Source organism: Sceloporus undulatus, chromosome 5, assembly GCF_019175285.1.
Source record: "Sceloporus undulatus isolate JIND9_A2432 ecotype Alabama chromosome 5, SceUnd_v1.1, whole genome shotgun sequence".
NCBI classification, from domain to species: Eukaryota; Metazoa; Chordata; class Lepidosauria; order Squamata; family Phrynosomatidae; genus Sceloporus; species Sceloporus undulatus.
The window spans coordinates 84459340-84479593 of NC_056526.1; the positions used below are offsets into that span (position 1 = coordinate 84459340).

Here is a 20254-nt window from a genome sequence, read left to right on the forward strand (position 1 = left end):
ATAATAATAATAATAATAATAATAATAATAATAATAATAATAATAATAATGCTAAATCCAACATTCTACAGACGGACCATTCAGCACTTTATTCCTACCCCCCTTTGTAACCCTCCCCTGGCTCCAGTGTTTTTCCAGCTGTTCAGAGCCAGTTTGGGAGTGTACACAAGGAAATGAAATGAGAAGGGAGATCACTCCACCTCTGGGTCCTTTGAAATGCATCATAATGCCAGGGGGAGTCCATAACCGATCTTGCTGTCTACATATTAGTAAGAGACCCTTCTCCTTCCTTGCCTGGTGTAGATTACCAAACTCTAAGGAAAACCTATCACAGGGTTTTCTTGGCAAGATTTGTTTTTCAAAGGGGGGGGGTTGCCTTTGCCTTCCTTTGAGGCTGAGAGAATATGATTTGCCCAAGGTCACCCAGACAGTTTCCATTCCTGAGCAGGGATTTCAACCCTGGTCTCCAGAGTCCTACTCCAATGCTCAAACTATTGCACCGTGCAAACTTAGATACATGAAAACTCTATACCTTAAATAGTGCTAGGAGAGGTGGCTATATAATTAAGGAGGCTAACATAAAAGTCAACTAGATAAGACACTGTTTTATTAAGTCAGAAGATAAAGGTTTCTCTTCCTGTCCTTCCACTAACATGCAGTAAAATCGTGGGGAAAGCTTATGTATGCCTCAGATTTTTACCCTTTTGGAACAAGAGAACATAGCGTCTTATAAATAGAGGTTGAATTCAAAGACTGTTGAAATGTGTATAGTGTTGAAATGAGTATAGTGAGCCAGGAAGCCATTATCCTTGTTCAATCCATGGCTGAGGAACTGTCATTTATGGATATACTCCAATTCTGCTGTTTCTCTTTCCAATCTACCTTTATAGGTCTTTTGTACAAAGACCACTGTTCTGAGGTGAGATGGAATGCCCAGGAGACTGAAATGTTCTGCCACCGGTTTTTGTGTATTCCCGTTTCTAGTGTCTGATATATGTCCATTTATCCTCTGGCACAGGAACTGGCCTGTTTGCTCAATGTAGAGCGCTGATGGGCACTGATGACATAAAAGTTTTTCAGATGTCCATTTCCAATAATGGAAGCTTTCCATTCTTCAAAATCAGTGGCCAAAGCACAGCTGGGGAATGGCTTGAGGACTCCAAGCAGCATTGGTGGCAAAATCCATGTGATAACACCCATTCTCTCCCATTCTCTCCCAATTCCAACCCATGCCTGGATCGGGCTGAAAATGGACATCTGATAAGCTTAATAGTATGGCATAAATCACAGTGGAGAATGAGCACATGAAAGTCCCCCAAATGTAGTTGGTGAACAAAAAGAACCACAAAGGAAGATTGGAAAGAGAAACAGCAGAATTGGAGTTCATCCATAAACTACAGTTCCTCATTCATGGACTGGACAAGGATAATGGCTTCCTGGCTCACTACACACATTTCAATACTATCTGACGCCATCCTCAGGGGGGCATCCTACACTCATCTCCCCACCTACAGGCTAGTTTCCAAAGCCAAACTGGTCTTGCATCTTCATTTCCATACACAATGGCTAGTTCCCAATATCTTTGTTCACTACTGACCATCATTAAAACTGGACTTGCTACTTCATTTCCATACACAAAGGACTTTGAATTTGAATTGACATTCTCACATACCAATGGCATATATATGTTTGTCCCTGGTTTCCACTCCACTAAATGCATCTGAGGAAGTAGACTGTAGTCTACGAAAGCTCATGCTGCCAACTTTTTTCTTTCAATTAGTCTCAAAGGTGCTACAAGCTGTATCTACATACTGTCTTATAAATATACATCTGTCTCAACATTGTTTTTCTTTCTGGAAAAAAGATTTTTAAAACAACAAATCTTTCTTTACATGTATTAGATTTCTGTAGGGTGTAAAACCTCAGAAAAGATTGTCCAGAACCAAGTCCATGTGCAATTTTCTACTGACTTTGGAGTGAGTTGGAGCTACCTAATACCTCAGTGCTTACCTGCTGATCCCAAATGTTCTGGGAGTGTATCACAGCCATCTGTCTTCTTTCCAACAAAAGGATGGAAGAGGATAACCTACTCTCTGCCTGAAAGTCTAATAGGAAAGTAAGTATGTGATGGTATTGGAGCTGCTGATCTTCCTTCATGTTTAATATGACAGTGTATGTCTTCTAGGTAAGGGATGTGGAGATGAACTGCTTTGGTCCTGGAGACCAGATAGTCTGCTGGGCTGATATTTCCTGGGAGCCAGATTTTATTTATTTATTTATGGTATTTATACCCCACCCTTTAGCCCTAATGGCTCTCAGAGCAGCTTACAATTGTTATTTTTAATCAGATGCTTCCTTGCCCTCAGGCTTACAATCTAAAAGACGTGACACAAAAGGAGAAGGGAATGGTGGTGGGGAAGGGGATGAGGTCCACTGGTTCTTCTTTCCCTCTGAGGCCTGGACCAAGGCAGATGGACCGGAGGGAGGTCTCTTCTTCTTTTTATTTTAATGGACCAAGGTGGCTGCAAACGTTGGGCCAATCAACTTTGAATACTTATTTATCTGCCCCTTTTCATTGCTAACTAATGAATTAGGCTCCTGACCAATCCTTCAATCTTTCTTGCAGGCTCACACTCATATGGTAATATGGCTGGTTAGTCTGGTTAGTTTTTCCCCACAGTAGACTTCCTGAAGTTTGACTAATGCCAGCTTGCTGAAACATCTTTCAGCTCCCACCACAGTCACTGACAATGCCCCCCCCCAAAAAAAAAAATCTCTAGGGCTATGCACAGTTCACTGAAAAATAGCTGGAGTTGGTTCTTGTAAATCTCATTTCATAATGGTGAGGCCAGTACATATTCTTTTCCAAAGGTAGACTTTTTTAAAATCTTAGAAAGATCTGTAAGATTTTTGTGAAACCAACAGTCAGAGGTTTCCTCTTGTTTCCCAGGCTCTGATGTCATATAAATACCCTGTTTCCCCAAAAATAAGACATACCCATAAAATAAGCTGTAGCAGGATTTCTAAGCATTTGCGCAATATAATCCATACCCCGAAAATAAGACATAGTGATAGGGTTTGGAGAGTTATGACAATGTTCCAGAAGAAGACGACTTAACTATATTTGAATAAATTGTTGTACCCTATTTAATAAAAACCAAGACATCCCCTAATAATAAGCCATAGTGTGTCTTCTTGAGGAAAAATAAATATAAAACAGTGTCTTATATTCAGGCAAACATGGTTAGAATGAACAGAATGGTACGGAAATGTTACTGGTTGCTTTGAATCTGTGCTCTAATACATACAGTAGATGACATTGGGCACAAGTGCATCATGATTGTGAGTGACTTAGACACTTATTCTGGAGCCTACAAGTCAGCATCAGCAACAGTCATTGCAATTTGCACTCACCTGTCTTCCTATGTTCTGTTTTGCCCTTCCCTCAAGGTGTCCCTCCTTCCTGCCTAGGCACATGAAGGTCTGGGAAAATAAATTTCCCTGTCTCTTACTGAGTTTAACTGCACAAACATATCCCTTCTCTTCTGAATTTCTGTGACAGACTAGGAGGCCAAGCAGTTCAGATGGTTGCTTGAGATTATGTTAACCCTGTTTATGATTTGGGTGCAGCGACTCCAACAAGATCTATACAATAGATGACATAGATACAGTGAAATAAGCTTTTTGAAATACTTTCGTGTGAGATAAAGAATTTATCCTCATTTTAATCTTCATCAAAATAAGGATGGCAGCCTGGGCTGGCCCCTATTGGACTTCTGTAACCTGGAAAAGTGTACCCTTCCCAACTCTCATGTGGGAATCCTCCTCTCAGTATTAGACACAGTGTTTTCTCTAGCACTGCCAATCTTTGTTCTGTTCTTCATTTGGCTGTAAGGGAAATATTTAAATTATCGTAATTGTTGATGACAGATATACAGACATTATTTGTTCTGTGTAATGATTTCTCTTTCTCTGTTTTTCTGTTTCTCTTTATGTGTTAATTCAGTCCAGTACGGTTTAGGTTCTATCAGAAGTATTCTGATATGCAATGGGCCATAGATAATTTCTATCTTGGACCTGGTTGTATAGAGAACTGTAGAGGCCATGGAGACTGTCTAAAAGAACAGTGTATTTGTGATCCAGGTTTCTCTGGTCCCAACTGCTACTTGACTCAAACACTGAAGGTAATCTAAATATAGATTTAGAGCGTAGTGCACTAAATATATGCATGATACAAAAATGTTTTTGGATGTCTGTTTTTTTAAAAAAATAGAAAATATCTATGGTGGAATTAATCTAGGTATGCAAATACCAAAAACAATTTTCAGAATATAAAACTAAATCTATTTATCTTAATATTTGTCTCTAATGAAAGGTAGATGTGCTTCTTGTATATTCCAACAAATCTATTTCACATGTAAAAATGATGTTGGCATACTGTGAAATTCATAGGGCCACAATAAGTCAACAAGCAACTTGAAGGCATGCACACACACACACATACACACACACTATGAGGGAAATAATATTTTGCTCACTATTTGCTTACAAAACAAACATAACTTCTTTAGTGATCCCACTCTCAAATGTTACAATCCTTTAACAGACTTTCTTGAAGGAGCGCTTTGACAACGAAGAAATTAGACAAGATTTATGGATGTCTCTGGAAGGAGGCACTGCTTGCATGGAATGTGGAATTCTAGCAGAAGACACAGCTCTGTATTTTGGAGGCACTACAGTGAGACAGGCTGTCACTCAAGATTTGGATTTGCGGGGTGCAAAGTATGTCAGGGTACTTAATAGACTGCACAGAGCAAATGCATTTTAACCTAAGTTGTCTTTAAATAATGACAGAGCAGCAGACTAGATTGCAGTGAGAGCAGGCAATGGGACATAATTTTCACCCTTAAATCATCCATTTGGGAAGGAACCAAGGAGGGAGGAAGGCTGGTCTTAATAAAGAGTGAATCAGGTATTAAAAGAGTTGTTAAAATATCATCAGCAATTTCATAGCTATATAAGACATCATTCATATTCTGGTGTCATTATGCTCAGTAACTATAATCTTTTCAGTTTAGTTCCAAATCTGTATTCATTTTATTCTTACTTGTATAAATATCAGCTGTGTTTGTTTCAGACACACTTAATTTTTATTGGGTGGGGGGCAATGCTATTTTCTTAGTGTCATTTGATTTTACAGTTCCATGCTAATATGTTCTCATTCAGATTTTTACAATACTGGGGAAGAATTGGAAGTGAAAACAATATGACAACTTGTCACAGACCAACATGTCGGAAGGAAGGAGTTCTATTAGATTATTCAACTGATGGAGGCAAGTGTCTGTTTCGATGGAACCTGAAAAATATTTCTGCATATGTTTAAGCATCTTAACATTTAAAAAATATGCAAAGGAAAAACTTTGCTTATTGGCAAAAGTATAGGATGAAATAGAGCTGACCTCTTGCTCTGAATCTGTATTTACCAGAAAGGTCTAGTTATCTAAACACACTGCTGCAGTTCAGAGCCCCTAATCCAGGGACCTTATCACACAACTTTAAAAAGCAGCTTACATCTCCCGAATTGAGATGTAAATTGGCCGGCTGAACTCAGATTCTAGCCAGAAATTACCAGGGATGCACCCGCCCTGCGGTGTCGGCAGCAAAAACATGTGCAATAGTATCAGGATGCAGCCCGAATTAGAATTCAATTTGGAAGACGTAAGCCGCTTTTTAAAGCTGTGCAATAAGCTCCCAGTACACTTAGATGATACCTGCTTTATACCTTATTGATATAAATAATAGTCATGAAAATGAAGAGGGGAGATATCACAGAAAAGCCTATGTCTATGGCATGTATAAGCATAATTTAGAGGTAAAGAGGTCAGTTTATTGAAAACCTTGTCTTTTCCACACATTTTGGGTGTCTTCCAAATAAAACTGTTTCATGTTCAGAAATATATTTTCATATCTACATCATCCTTCTCCTTGAACAATATTTTCCTGAATTCCAGAGGAAACTGGATGAAATGATCTTATTTGTATTCACATTTTTATTAAGAATCCTGGCACTGCTTATTTTAAGAGTTAATCAAATGATCAAGAATTGCTTATTGTGAGAAAAGAGTTATTCAGCTGGAAAATCAGAGATGTCATACTTATTTTTACATTGATCATTTGTGTTACTTCTTTACTTTAAATTGCTTATACAACCTTTCTTTTGGTGCATTCTTAAAATTCTTCAGCATTAATAAATGGCTAAAATAAAGCATTCCTACAGTTTTGATGTTAATAAAACTACAAGTCACAAGGCTCTGAAAGCATTAAACAGGCACATATACAGCAGTTATAGGCACACATACAGAGCTTGAGGATCAAGATGTCAGTAGGCGAGTGGTGTACAGTCCCTGCCTTACTCATTTTCAAACTCTTGGGAACTAGAATTATTAAAAGGAATAATAAAGGTATGAGCAGCTCAAGGTCACCTACTGAATCCACAATGTGCCAGGTATTTGAATTTCATTATTTGAGGTCCAGCCTCAGTATAAACTCTCAGATGATGATCAGTTTCTTGCTTTTATGTTGAATCCTTTCTAATACAGGAATATCTTGGAGATTGCTTCATGAAATGGATTATCAAAAGTACATCTCCATAAGGCATGATTACATATTGCTTCCAGAAGATGCTCTGACCAATACAACCCGCCTGCGTTGGTGGCAGCCATTTGTGATTAACAATGGAATTGTGGTTTCAGGCTTTGATCGTGCTCAGTGGGCACTAGATAATGTTCTCATTGGAGGAGCAGAAATCAATCCAAGTCAACTGGTAGATACATTTGATGATGGTAAGGGTCAAGTGGATAAATACTTTTTCAATCTGAAGAGATGATGGTGATGGTGATGATAAAATTTCAAGTCCACATTTCTTTAAAAAATAAACAGGAAGCTTTCTAAACAAATTGTCCCAAATATTTTCTCACATATGATGGGATACAGTGGCTCAGTGGTTAAGACTCTGACGATTGGCAGGTTGGCAGTTTGAGACCCAAGCGCCAGGTGATGGCGTGAGCTCCCATCACTAGGCCCAGCTTCTGTCACCCTAGCAGTTTGAAAGCATGTAAAAGTGCAAGTAGATAAATAGATACTACTTCAGTGGGAAGATAATAGCATTCTGTGCAGTCATTCTGGCCACATGATCACAGAGTCAGGTCTGTTGACTGTAATAAAGGTTTGATGATGATGATGATGATGATCACAGAGTCATCTTTGACAATGTTGGCTCCCTCGGCTAAGTAACAGAGATGAGCACTATCCCCTACAGTCAGGCAAGACTTGACAATCACATCAAAGGGGAAACCTTTACCTTTATCTGTTACAATGTAGAAGGACTGTCTTTGAAGTTATTAGTCATTATCAAAGAATAAACATTCTACAAGACAGTTTCCTAGATACAGTTAATCATATTATATTTTGAAATGGAATGGAATGATTTAAACAATTTGTGTTGTCTGAGCATGCCATGGCCGACAACAAATGTCAGTAAAGTTGGACAAATGCTAAGGGCTAGAGATCCATATGGCCCTCCATTTGATGAGTGTATGACCATTCTTTTAATTTTGTTTCCTTGAGGATTCTGAGAGGGATAGTATACTATATGTGTTTCTCCTATATCCAGTTGTCTGAGTACCCAGCATGAAGTGAAAAATCTTAGTTACCCACCTCTACTCAGAGAGCTCTGTTAAGGAAAGTGAATACAAGTTTGCATATACTATGGCTTTGGTATCAAGAACTCTAACGCTAACTACTTGCCAATCTGACCAATGCTTTTTTAGAATGTTTTTAAAAATTATGCACATATATCTAAATACTATGAATATTTAAAAATACTTCAGCAATTCAGTATTTACCAGAACGTTATGAGACGTCCAATTAATTTTGTCTAATTGGTATTAATAGAAGGCATTTCCCATGAAGAGAACTGGAGTTTCTATCCAAATGCAGTCAGGACTGCAGGATTCTGTGGCAATCCATCATTTCATCTCTACTGGCCCAATAAGAAGAAGGATCAGACACATAATATCCTGTCCTCTCGGGAACTCATTATACAACCAGGATATATGATACAGTTTAAAGTAAGAAGTAGCTTCTGTTTATTAAGTGTAAAAAAAAAAACACGCTTACTCAGTAAGATTGGCCCCTAAATCCAAGTGGGATGTTAAGTTCAGATTTCTAACAAATATTGAATATATCTTGTTGATTGGAATTTATGGGAATCATTAGTACAACAACAGAGGATTAATATGAATACATCAACATTATTAATATTCAAAGAGTACTATCCAAGCTCTAGTTATAGCTAAAGGAAGGAATAAACATATTGGGTTCTGTTAATAAGAGTGGCATGTTTTCATCTGCAGGAAGTCCTTTTTGTTGTTATTAACAAATGGAATGGGATTATAGCAATACTACCATTGCTTAGGAAATTTTAGTATTTCTGTTAAATTGGGCATCTCAGATCTGTGCATGCAATAGTCTGTCAGAATGTGCACTCAGGACAGTAAATTTCAGTCAAGAAGGAGGTAGATAAAGAGGATGTCAAAGTTGGAAAAACATAATGATTGTTAACTGTTACAGATTGTGGTTGGCTGTGAAGCAACATCCTGTGGAGACCTCCATTCTGTAATGTTAGAGTACACCAAGGATGCTAGGTAATTTTTTTAATGATGGTCACAATGGAAGATGTTGTACAAAGGGCATGTATGTTAACATATCAAAACATTTAAAAACCCTTTTGTTTTCTGTATTTATAGTATATGTATACAAGCATAACCTAATACATGTTAAAAAAAATTCATTAACATAGATCCAAGTAATAAAATACCTCACCAATACATCATTATACACACTCAGTGGGTTGCTTCATGCTGACAAGCCAAAAGCAGAACTGATGCAATGCCACTTTTACTTTCATTTTAAAACCATTTTTGCCCATTTTGGGTTCAGCTCATGCTAAAGGGGATCAGGGGGAGTGAGGAGGGGACAAAACTTTGCAGTAGTTTTGATACCCTTTGGCGATCCTAAAGTCTAAAAATGCCCTGGGAATATCCAAAAATTGGTCTGAGGATGTTCTGTTGAGCACCAAGGACTACAGAAATTGGAGTTTGAGAGGTGCTCGTGGATTGTGGACTGCACATTCACCACCCCTCTGTTAAACAATTCTCTTACATACTGTGGTGGGGGAAAGAAATGTCATGTTTGAGCCAAGGCTGAAGGTGCTTTGGTGCTTTTTTCAACCTCACTGGGAAAATATTGTTGAAGATAATGTTTTAAAAATACACAGATCTCAATGTCCTTTAGTAGACACTTGTTCTTTTTATTATTGTGTTCAGCTGCCTTAACAATATTATATCCTGTGCTTCCTTCAGGTCAGATTCATGGCAGCTTGTCCAGACGCACTGTCTCCCATCCTCTTCTAATAGCGTTGGCTGTTCCCCATTTCAATTCCATGAAGCCACTATCTATAACTCTGTCAACAGCTCCACTTGGAAGAGAATAACTATCCAGTTGCCTGATCACGTCTCATCCAGGTAAGTAATCAAAAGGTCATTGAATGTGTTGCAATAAAATCTCATCTGTTGAGCTGGCATTTTTTTCGTGGCACAGAAGAAGAGACAATTTTAAAAAGCATTTTTTTGGTCTAGCATGATACTTAATAAATATTATTTTCAAAATGTTTTGCCTTAGCAAAAATAAATAGTGCCTACCAGAGAGTTTCTAACATACCGAGAGCTTCACATGACATAATGTTTTATTACTTTTTTATGTATTGGAGAAAATGAAGCATGTGGTTTTAATGTCCTGCATATTCTAGTCTCTTGAAATAGACATTTGGAAATATTAGAACTGTAATGCACAGAAGACGGTGGAATTTATCCCAAAGATGTAGGAGACTGCCACCCATGGCCTAAAATGTGTATATTGTGTGCAAATATAATGTACAAAATTCATCAGCATATTATTAAAAAATGACCTTTTGAATTGGTTTTATTTGTAGTGCAACTCAGTTCCGGTGGATTCAAAAAGGAGACGAGCCAGAAAAACAAAGCTGGGCTATAGATCATGTCTACATTGGAGAAGCATGTCCAAAACTCTGCAGTGGCCATGGATACTGCACTACTGGAGCTGTTTGCATTTGCGATGAAGGATACCAAGGTCTCTTCCAATTTTAACAATCCAGTCCTATTCCATTTAATTCAGTAGGAAACAATAAACATGGTCTACAACCCAACACACTTTTATTAAGCGCAAGGTAGTAATTTAAAGTTCACTAAGCTATCTAGACAAACAGGCTGAATCTGCACTGCAAAAATAATGCAGTTTGACACCATTTTAACTGCTATGGCTCCATCCTATGGAATTCTGGAATTTGTAGTTTGTTGCGACACCAGAGCTCTCTGACAGAGAAGGCTAAATATCGCACAAAACTGCAAATCCCTAAATTCCATGGCATTGAACCATGGCAGTTAGTGGTGTCAAACCACATTATTTCTCTAATGCAAATTCAGCCTCAGTGTAAGAATGTTAAACTGATGTATGAAAACATACCATATATACTCGACTATAAGTCGACCTCATGTATAAGTCGAGGGCAAATTTGGGGGCCAAAATTATGGCTTTTGCTATGACCTGTGGATAAGCCGAGGGTAAAATTTAGGGACACATAGCAAAGGATCTAAAGCAGTGATGTCCAAATGGTAAAATACCCTAAATGATAGGGAACAAAGAAATTCAATAAGGAACATAATAAGGGAGAGGAAAACTTCACCAAAAGCTCAGTTAGTAAATCACCATTCAGTAAACATAGTAATGACAAGCCAACCAACTCAAGAACAACCAATAGAAGCAGAAAATGAGTTCAGTTATACTATGCCATGTGTATAAATGTATAAAATAACTTAAGTGATACATTTATACATTGGTGAGTAATACATTTATATTACTCACCAATGACAACATCTATAAAGGTTTCATCCATAATAATGCAATCTGTGAGATTAAACTCAATATAAAGATAACTGTTAACATCAACATAATCAAACATAGTCAGTGGAAACAAATAGTTGGCCCTAAACCACAATAATACAGCCTTTGGAATGCTGTCTTAAATTCATAGTAATAGATGGCTATTCCTGGGAATTTGTGGAACAATTTCAGTATTTTTCATTAGCATTAACCAGCCTGGCCAGTGTTCCCCCAACATCCAGGAGTGTGAAGATTCCCTACCCCGCCTACTCAAAGGATATTCAGATTTCATCTGCCTCGGAAAATGATGTGGGGTTTTTTTTGCACAAAACAGATTATCCCTACTCCCTACAACAACAAGCTTGCAGTTTATATTAATGGAAACATTCCTGTTTTTCAATATTGAACTAGGAAGGGCATTGCCACCCTAACAATCCAAAAATACCCAAGCATTTACAGTGAGCTATAAATTTGGATGGCATTTATGATTAGGATCTTACCAAGCTTATACCTCCAATGTCATAATGATAAGAAAACACTCCCCAATATGTTAATGCTTGCATCACTAATGTCAGAGTTCCTCCAATGGGGCAATAATTATTCTATATTCACAGGATCTCTGGAAATAATAAACTGTCTTTGTTTTATACATGGTGTTTTCAGTTATTAGGCATAAATGGTTTGCTTCTCTATTCCCAACTGCTGTTAACATAGGCAGTGGCATGGCAATAGTATTTTTGCTATGGTATGTAAATTATGCTTTTGAGAATTAGTAGATTCAGCTGGCAACTATATCACTTAATGTTAAAACAAGTACAGTATGATTCAATAGGGCAAATGTTCTTAACCCTATTTGCAGAGCAGCAAATAAAGATGTCTGCTCTACGACATTTTAAATATATATATTTATAACTTAGTTTTCATAAGGTTGCAAAACTAGAGAAAGAAAGGTTGTGAAAATCCACTTGTCTTTTTATGGTGCTTGAAAACAAGCAAACATTGTATAGGAGTGTTTGTCTCGACTTCTAAACTGTCAGGAGAGAAAGACCTTAGTGCAATGCAGGAGTAATATTTCATGCAGCACATTCTGGGCTTTCACATTTCTTCCACCCAAGTTCAAGGACTTCATCTTAGTGCAGGCTGTTCTTAAAACATGAACATAAATTCTCAATTACAGTGCCTTGATGCTTGTCAGCATTATAAATTTCATTTATTCCTTTTAGGCGATGACTGCTCTCTTTTCAGCCATGACCTTCCCAGTTATATTAAAGACAATTTTGAATCAGCAAGAGTAACAGAAATAAACTGGGAAACAATTCAGGGTGGCGTTATAGGAAATGGGTGTGGACAGCTGGCACCATATGCACATGGAGATTCACTGTATTTCAATGGATGCCAAATAAGACAAGCTATAAGTAAGCCACTGGATTTGACCAGAGCAAGGTAATTTCATGTTATAAATTTGAAATGTTGCCTTTAAAGATAGCATGAGAACGTTAGTGTATTATTGAATGCAATAGTATTAAATGGATTATTATTACATTTACTATTCCACCTTTCTTCCAGTGAGCTCAAAGCAGAATATATTACTCTCCACATACATAGTATATCCTCACAACAAGCCAATGAAGTGGTTCAAACCAAGTAAGATATACCAAGGTTATGCACTGAGTTTTATGGCTTGGTGGAGATGCAGACACTGATCTCCCAAGTCCCATTTTAAGCATTAATCCATACTGTGGATAGAGATGAACAGAGATAAAGAATAACTTTTAAAACAACAATTTTAAGAATTGTTTCTATCTGTTCTTTTGTTCCCACCATGGATCTGACCTACATATAGAAAATAAAGTGGCACCACACCCAGTGTCACTGTGACCCAAAGGTTTCCGAACTTTGAACCCCCAAGTGTTTTGAAATTCAACTCCCAGAGGCCCTATCCAGCTTGACTGGCACAAGAATTCTAAGAGCTGAAGTCCAAAACACCTGGAGGACCAAAGTTTGGGAAACACTACTGTGTCATTTTGACCTCAGCAGTGTTATCTATGCATTCAGCAAGACTCGGGGGCACTTACAAGCATAGCTGCTATGCCCTGATCATGTTCTTGGACATGTAGTGTGTCTTCACATATATAGCTGTATGTTCACAGTGGTTCCTTTTAAGATGCACCACTGATAGTGCAGATAGAGGCAGGACCAAGAAGGCACCATCCCATTCTCTTATTTAAACACAAACACACTAAAGCCTCTTGCAGGCTTAAGGGACAAATGGATGGTGGGGTGTAGCATACACATAAGCCCCACCCCAAACATCCTCACATACCCAGCAGCATCCTAGATAATGCAAAAATGTAATCACATTCAATTGAATTTTGTTGCAGAATTCTTATGTTCAAAAACCCAGAGATATGACAGAGTAAGGGAATGATTGAATGGACCTGTAACATTCAATGGAAAAAGCATTAACGGATTAATAAATGAAAATGACTCTGAACTCATTTTTAATAGATGGCGAGATGTTGGTAGCTGAAAGATCAGACAAAAACTGGTGGCTCTCATATGTCAATTAGTAGCAAGAAATTGTCCTAATTGCTTCTTGGAAATTGTACAGTAGTTTGGAGCATCTAAGAGTTCCTTTGCCCAAAGCACAGAGGGTCAGTGTCAACAGAGGTTGATGATTGATTCTGAAACACCATATCAGGGATAAGTAGGCAGCCTTTGGAATTCCACTATTTCCTACTAAATGGAGCATGAGAATAAGAAATGGAGTGTGAGGGATAAATGGTGGGGGTTGTTTCCTTCTAGGAAAAAGCTATATCAGGCTCTGTGTGTCTCTGTGCACACCTTCAAGTCGCCTCTTGACATATGGCAACCTCATGAATTTCATAGGGTTTTCTTAGGCCAGGAATATTCAGAGGTTGTTTACCATTGCCTTCCTCTGAAATATATTCCACAACACCTGGTATTCCTTGGTGCTCCCCCAGAAACACACACTGCCAAGAACTAACCAGGCTTTACCCTGCTTAACTTCCAAGATCAGATGGGATCTGGTGCCTTCCCCTAAATATTTCCCCTAAATTTTTATGAAATAATTAACAGAGAACTTCTTGCAAGAATTTTACCTTTCACATTATTAAAAGATCTGATTTGCAAATTACAAATAGAGCTTTTTTGTCATGGTCATGGTTTTGGTAATATTGTGCTTGTGAGCTCTTTTTAGTCATGGAGTAAAACATTTCCCCCTCTTTTTATTTCATCCCTTTCTGTATTTTTTGCCCCAGCAAAATAATGTTTGTTTTGCAAATTGGAAGCCTTTCACAAACTGACAGTTGCAACACAAATCTGAGTGATCCTAACACTGTGGACAAAGCAGTCTTGCTTCAGTACAGCGTAAATAATGGAATCACATGGCAAGTCATTGCACAACATCAACCAAAGGACTTCATACAAGCCCAAAGAGTATCTTACAATGTACCACTGTAAGTAATAATAATATTACACTCTATTCTACAGCAGACAGTCTATACAAAAACAGTTAAGTAATAATGGGGTAGGGCTTAGAATAATGGGGCTTTACTTGGAGGAGGATGACCAACACCTTTATTACTGAAAAAAGGCCTTTTAATTAAAGAACTTAAAAAAATTAAAGATTTTTTAAAATCTTTTTTTTTAAGTTAGTCTGTGAAAGAAAACCATTGATGGCCAAAATATCTGTATTAATCTAGTTTAAAGGAAAAATAGGTTGCCTCTATTTAATTATATATTTTCCAGCTATAAAAGCTTATAGATAATGCTGTTATGTTTGTCTAAGGCCCAAAAGAGATAGGCCAAAAGGTGCAGCTTCCAACCTCTTCAGAGACATAACATGCAGCGCACATCCCCAGCACAGCCAGAAACTGCTCTGAGATGACCCAGAGCTGCTGGAAAAAGGAATAGTGAAAAGCCACTGCTTGTTGGCAGCCTGCTTTCAGAGTAGACCATCTGGTTGTTGCAGTCCACAACCAATTGCAGGCCAATTGTGGCTGGAACGGCCAGAAGCTGCTCTAAGCTGCCAGTCTGCTTTGGCCCTTAGTTGCTTGTACTAAAGCAAATAAATGAAGTTTACACTAAACAATGAGCAACAAATTCAACATCCCCAACATGATTCTTGTCAGTGTGGAAGGAAAGAAATAGTACATGGATGAGCCTATACAATATTTCCCTTATCAGCTATATTTCCTTTGCAGTCCCTTGTTTACTCTACCACATTATCCTACCACATTACAAGACCGGATTTTCCAATCAAGTGTGGGGAAATAGCTAATGAGAATACACAGAGAAGAGTGATGAATGAAGGGTTTCACACTTTTAGGGATATGCACCTTTACCCTGCAAATGTCCCCCAGTCTTGTTGGGTATGATATACAATCTTGTGGCATCACAATCATTGCAAAACAGTCTATACAAAACCATATAATTTTAGTTCCCATGTGAGCCACTGCTTTGCACCATGGCAGCTAAAAGCCTATTGATTAGCTTCAGTGTACTTACCATACCCACCCCATCCCATTCTTCTAAAAAAAAGTTATCCCTTAATAAATCTGTAAAACAAATGTGTGCTCTCAACAATTAAGCTGGCATGTGAAGATGATTTGCATAATTTGCAGCACAATTGTAAAACAGCCCATGATAATTCAAGCAATGTGCCTGGCTTTTGTTTAGTGTTTATTTTTTTGTTTATTTCACAATACAAACTTGCTGGTATGCCTCTTTCAGAATACATGTGATATGCAGATAAGAGAGGTTGGATCTCAAGAGCTAGAAATGTAATTAAATCCAGGCTTTGTGTTCATGATTAAAGCAAACATCTGAAGACAACAGAAAGTGCCTCAAGGAAAAACCGTAACTCATGTTGTATGTTACTTTTCTCTCCTGTCAAATGGCTCCTCTGTCTGTCACTTTAGGGAGGCACGAATGAAAGGAGTGCTACTTCGCTGGTGGCAACCTCGCCACAATGGCACAGGCCATGATCAGTGGGCTCTGGACCATGTAGAAGTTGTTCAGTAAGTATAAAAACATGATCTCATATCACCACCACCCCCATCTTCAGAAATACTCATTTTCCTCCATCATGGGGAAAAGACTCAGTTTAGTCAAAAAGTGCTCCTGTTTAAAGGGGTGTGGAGAAATGCTTTGTTTTGAAGCTGTAAGGCAGAGGAATGCATTGTGCATTGTTGTGAAATGCAGGGGGGGAAATATGGGGTTTGAACTGTTCTTGAATGCTAGTGTGCTTGTGCATCAGTGCCTTATGCCTTGACAGTGTAAAAGGAATGTATGTTATCAACAGTTAAGATGGCATGTGAAGATAATTTGCATCCTTTACAGCACCGTTATAAAACAGTGAGAATGTGTAGGTCTTGTGCAAAGTAATGTTATGTTTGTGTTGGGCTCCAGTATTAGCATCTAATGCCTTACTCTGGATTGTCCGTGTGTGTTATAGTTAGCAGGGTATTGTTCATTATAGCAGGTTTCTATGGACTGAGAGCATGATATTCATTCCCTTACCACAGTTTTACAAAGTAAACATGTCTTTGCCCTGTTGATTCTTCTTTCCCCCAGCTAAAGTGGTGTCACCCTCAGAATAATCAGTGTATGCTTATTACATCACAGAAAGATGATCTACTTTTTCTCTAACAATTTAGTTCCTGACATTCTAGTGTCATGACGGGCTGGGATTCATCGCTACAGTGGTTGGCTGAGAGAGGTGTGCCTTCCCAATAGATAGGTTGAAATGTTATTTCATTGAAAACGTATAAAAAGTCAACCTGATAGGAACTGGAGTTTAGATTAAAGCCTCACAAATTTGATTAGCTGTTTAACCTATGGGTTTCTTGGTTCACATTTAAATTAGGGCTTGAAGCATTAATCAAATTAACTGCTACCATATTTTCCCCACTATTTACCAATTGCACTGTTAGTAACACTAATAGTTTAGATAGGGTTGCTGGTCCCACTACATTAATTTTGACTAAGCTATTTTTACATCTTGGAACAAGGTGTCTGTTAAATAAATAATGGGTAGGAACATATCTGCTTTGTTAACTGAGGTATACCTGTACAAGGAACTAAACCTGCCTGATGTGTACCAGTTCCTATTCATGTTTTAGTGGCCTGCGAGTTGCCTTTTGGAATATAACTCTCTGAATCCCAAAGCCAACATGCTGCCATTGAGCAGTTTTAACAGAAGAAATAAATTTATATACAAACCTCTCACTTTTGTCTATTGATAGCCCTAATTTAAATGAGCGCAGATGACAGCAGCAACTCAGATTACTTCATCTCCAGTTAACCTTGGTCTCCTTTGCACTGAAAGGCACCTGCTTGCATGGCATCCATGCCTCCCACAATTTACAGCCTTTATCCAACACTAAATTATTATTCATGCTTGACTCCCCTCCCTTTTCGTTTACACACCTCGCTGGGCTCTGCCTCCATAACATGAAAATTTATGTTTGAAGTGGGAGAAGGATGTGCCTTATTCATGACTGCCATGGTGTACCTCATGTATAATTATGCATACGGAATACAGAATGTATTTTGAGGGTCTTTTTCTATTCCAAATGGAAGTAGAACATGTGTAGTTTCAGTAAATCCAAGGCCAAAGATGTGTAAATGTAAGAAGTACATAGTTTAAAATTAACAGAAGGAAAGGAGGAAGGAGGAAATTAAGCTTTTAGATATAAAACAAGGAAAATTTCCTAAGATCATCATTTGATCTTAAATGATCACAAGGTCTCTTGGGTTTTATTCTGTTTGTCTGTTGCTTTTCTACTGCAGTGGTCATCAATATGGTTTACAAAAATTAATAAAAGGAGCATCATAAAATATATTAAAAACATAAAATATATTAAAAATACAAAGTTGAATATATTAATAGTAACATTAAGTCTTTATGTAGCTCAGATGGCACAATCCACACAGAATAGTTTGGTATCTGTAGATTTGGGAGATTATCATATGGTTCTTCAGTAGTGGGATAGAAGCGGGATTGTTATCCACAGATTTTATCACACCACATTGTGGCCAGGCAGTAACTGCTGCTGCTTTTAATGAATGGGGGAAATCCTGTGAATAACTGTCAATCCCACAGTTAGGCCATTATTGAAGTACGTGTGATAGGTCATTTCAGGATAACTCAGAGAGAAGGAGATTTAAACTGATTTCACTGCACCCCTCCCCATTCCTAATGAACACAATACTTTTTACTGCTGGGGAGGCAATCCCTCTTGGGCAGAAGAAAGGGGATTTAAAGAGCTTTCTCCACATGGACACGAACAGACACCATTACTATTGAAAGCAAGACTTCTTAGTTCTGACAAGGCAACTATTTAATCTGGAGCAGTAAAAATGAGATTTAAAGGGCCTTCACACACACACACACACACCATTCCCATTGAAAGCAAGACTTCTTAATGCTGATGAAGTAACCATTTCATCTGGGCCAGTAAAAATAGGATTTAAAGGGCTTTCACTGCACATGTGCCACTGCCAAAGGGAAGACTTCTTTACTGATTAAGTTTGGATACCTAACAAGTAAACAGAACAGTAGTGCAAGAAGATTAATGGACAGCCTGTTATCAATTTGCAATTGCATGGTAATGTGATAAGAATCGTTGCTGTTTCAGGTGTTTAAAAAGCCTCAACAGTTTCGGGAGAGATGCGTGTGTGATAATCTCCTTAGTCGAAAAGTACAAAGAAAGGTTTTGAGGAAAAACTAAAGAAGGACATTCCAAAAACTGCCTGATTAATATTTGGGAAGGACTGGGTGTATTCAGCCCTTCCCAAATACTAATTATTGAGATGATAAGACCCAGGAAAAATGGTATTGGAATATAAGAAAAAGGGGAGGCAACTGTCTCATTGTATGAATAGATCCTGATTCATACCAAGACAGTTTGGGGGTATGGGGGCCATTAAGGCCGGACTGGGGGCGTAGTCAGGGTGACATATCCACATGACACATGCCCCAGGGCGCTGTGATGCCGTGTGCCATTCAACATAGCGAGAGCAAAACCGATGCTAGGGCAAGAGTCCTCTCTTGGATGTTGACTTTTATTTTTCAGCACTTTCATTTCAAGTAAAATATATGTACACCAGGGATATCCTGCAGCATTTTGTTGTAAGACCCTCTTGTTTCTTGTAGTTTTACAATTTTGAGCTAACAGCAGCTAACAAAAGTAAGTCTGTGAAGTCCATGGAAAGCTGGGAGGAAAAAATTATATTAATCTGCCATCTGAGTCTCAGTAGAGTGAGCCTAGCAAATCTCCTTCAAAATGACACTGAAAAGAGAGTGTTTCTAATCAATAGAGAAGAATGGTTAATCAAACAATTGTGGCACCTGAAGCCGGCACATCACTAATGAGTCCTAATTAATAACAGCACTAAGGAGCCAACTAAAGTTTGTACATAGGAATTAACAGAAACTCCATCATCTGAGCATGTATTAAAAAGCTCAGGAGGAACTAGACATGTAACTGGAAATGAACATATTATGATTAACTAGATATATTTGCCAGATGACCTGCAAGAAGGGTGATCCAATGCAAAAGAGTACAGAGCTCAGATATTTAAAAGACAATACAGAAGAAGAAATTATGTCATGTGTATAATTTTTCTCATTTAGTTATTTTCTCCCCCCCCCCAAAAAAAAAGAGCCTTTTACACCATTTTCAAAAGTAATGACACCCTCTGTGATTGTAGTTACACAATTACACTACCTGTATTCTCATTTAAGGGAAAGTTCATACATGCTTCCAGCAGATTCCTGTTTTGTACACAAGGGAATGCAGGAACAGTCTTTGGCCTAGTGCACTGTCTCCAAATGTAGAATCTTTGTTTTATCTATCACACAGGATACTTAGGTCCAGTACATACGGGCCTTTTATGCACCCTCATCACATGCTAGGGGTTGGCTGAGGGTGGAGCGCCCACATTCCCCGCAACCCTCACACGTGATGAGGGCATAACAATGGCGGCACCCTGTATACATGGGTGCCACCTTTGTTACGTAAGTGCTATGCGGCAGTCACATGGCACCATGTGGCACTTACGTAACAAGTGCATCAGTGGTGCACTTGTTACGCCACCACAGCGGCTTCAAAAGAACCTGCTTTTTGTGGGTTCTTTTTCTGCCGGTGGGAAGCCTCGTGGTTTGGTGGCTGAGGCTTCCCTCTGGTGGAAAAACAGGTGCTGGCAG

The 20254-nt window shown here is 38.3% G+C and overlaps 1 protein-coding gene across 1 annotated transcript in view; it reads left to right on the forward strand.

The window, feature by feature from the left end:
* Nucleotides 1–20254, forward strand: part of RELN (reelin) — a 250778-nt gene that overhangs the window by 220426 nt on the left and 10098 nt on the right. The window contains 12 exon segments of the mRNA XM_042467668.1: nt 1902–2116; nt 4007–4184; nt 4607–4782; nt 5227–5333; nt 6600–6842; nt 7954–8129; nt 8632–8705; nt 9423–9584; nt 10052–10209; nt 12243–12462; nt 14301–14498; nt 15963–16061. Coding sequence (XP_042323602.1) covers nt 1902–2116; nt 4007–4184; nt 4607–4782; nt 5227–5333; nt 6600–6842; nt 7954–8129; nt 8632–8705; nt 9423–9584; nt 10052–10209; nt 12243–12462; nt 14301–14498; nt 15963–16061 — 2006 coding nt within the window.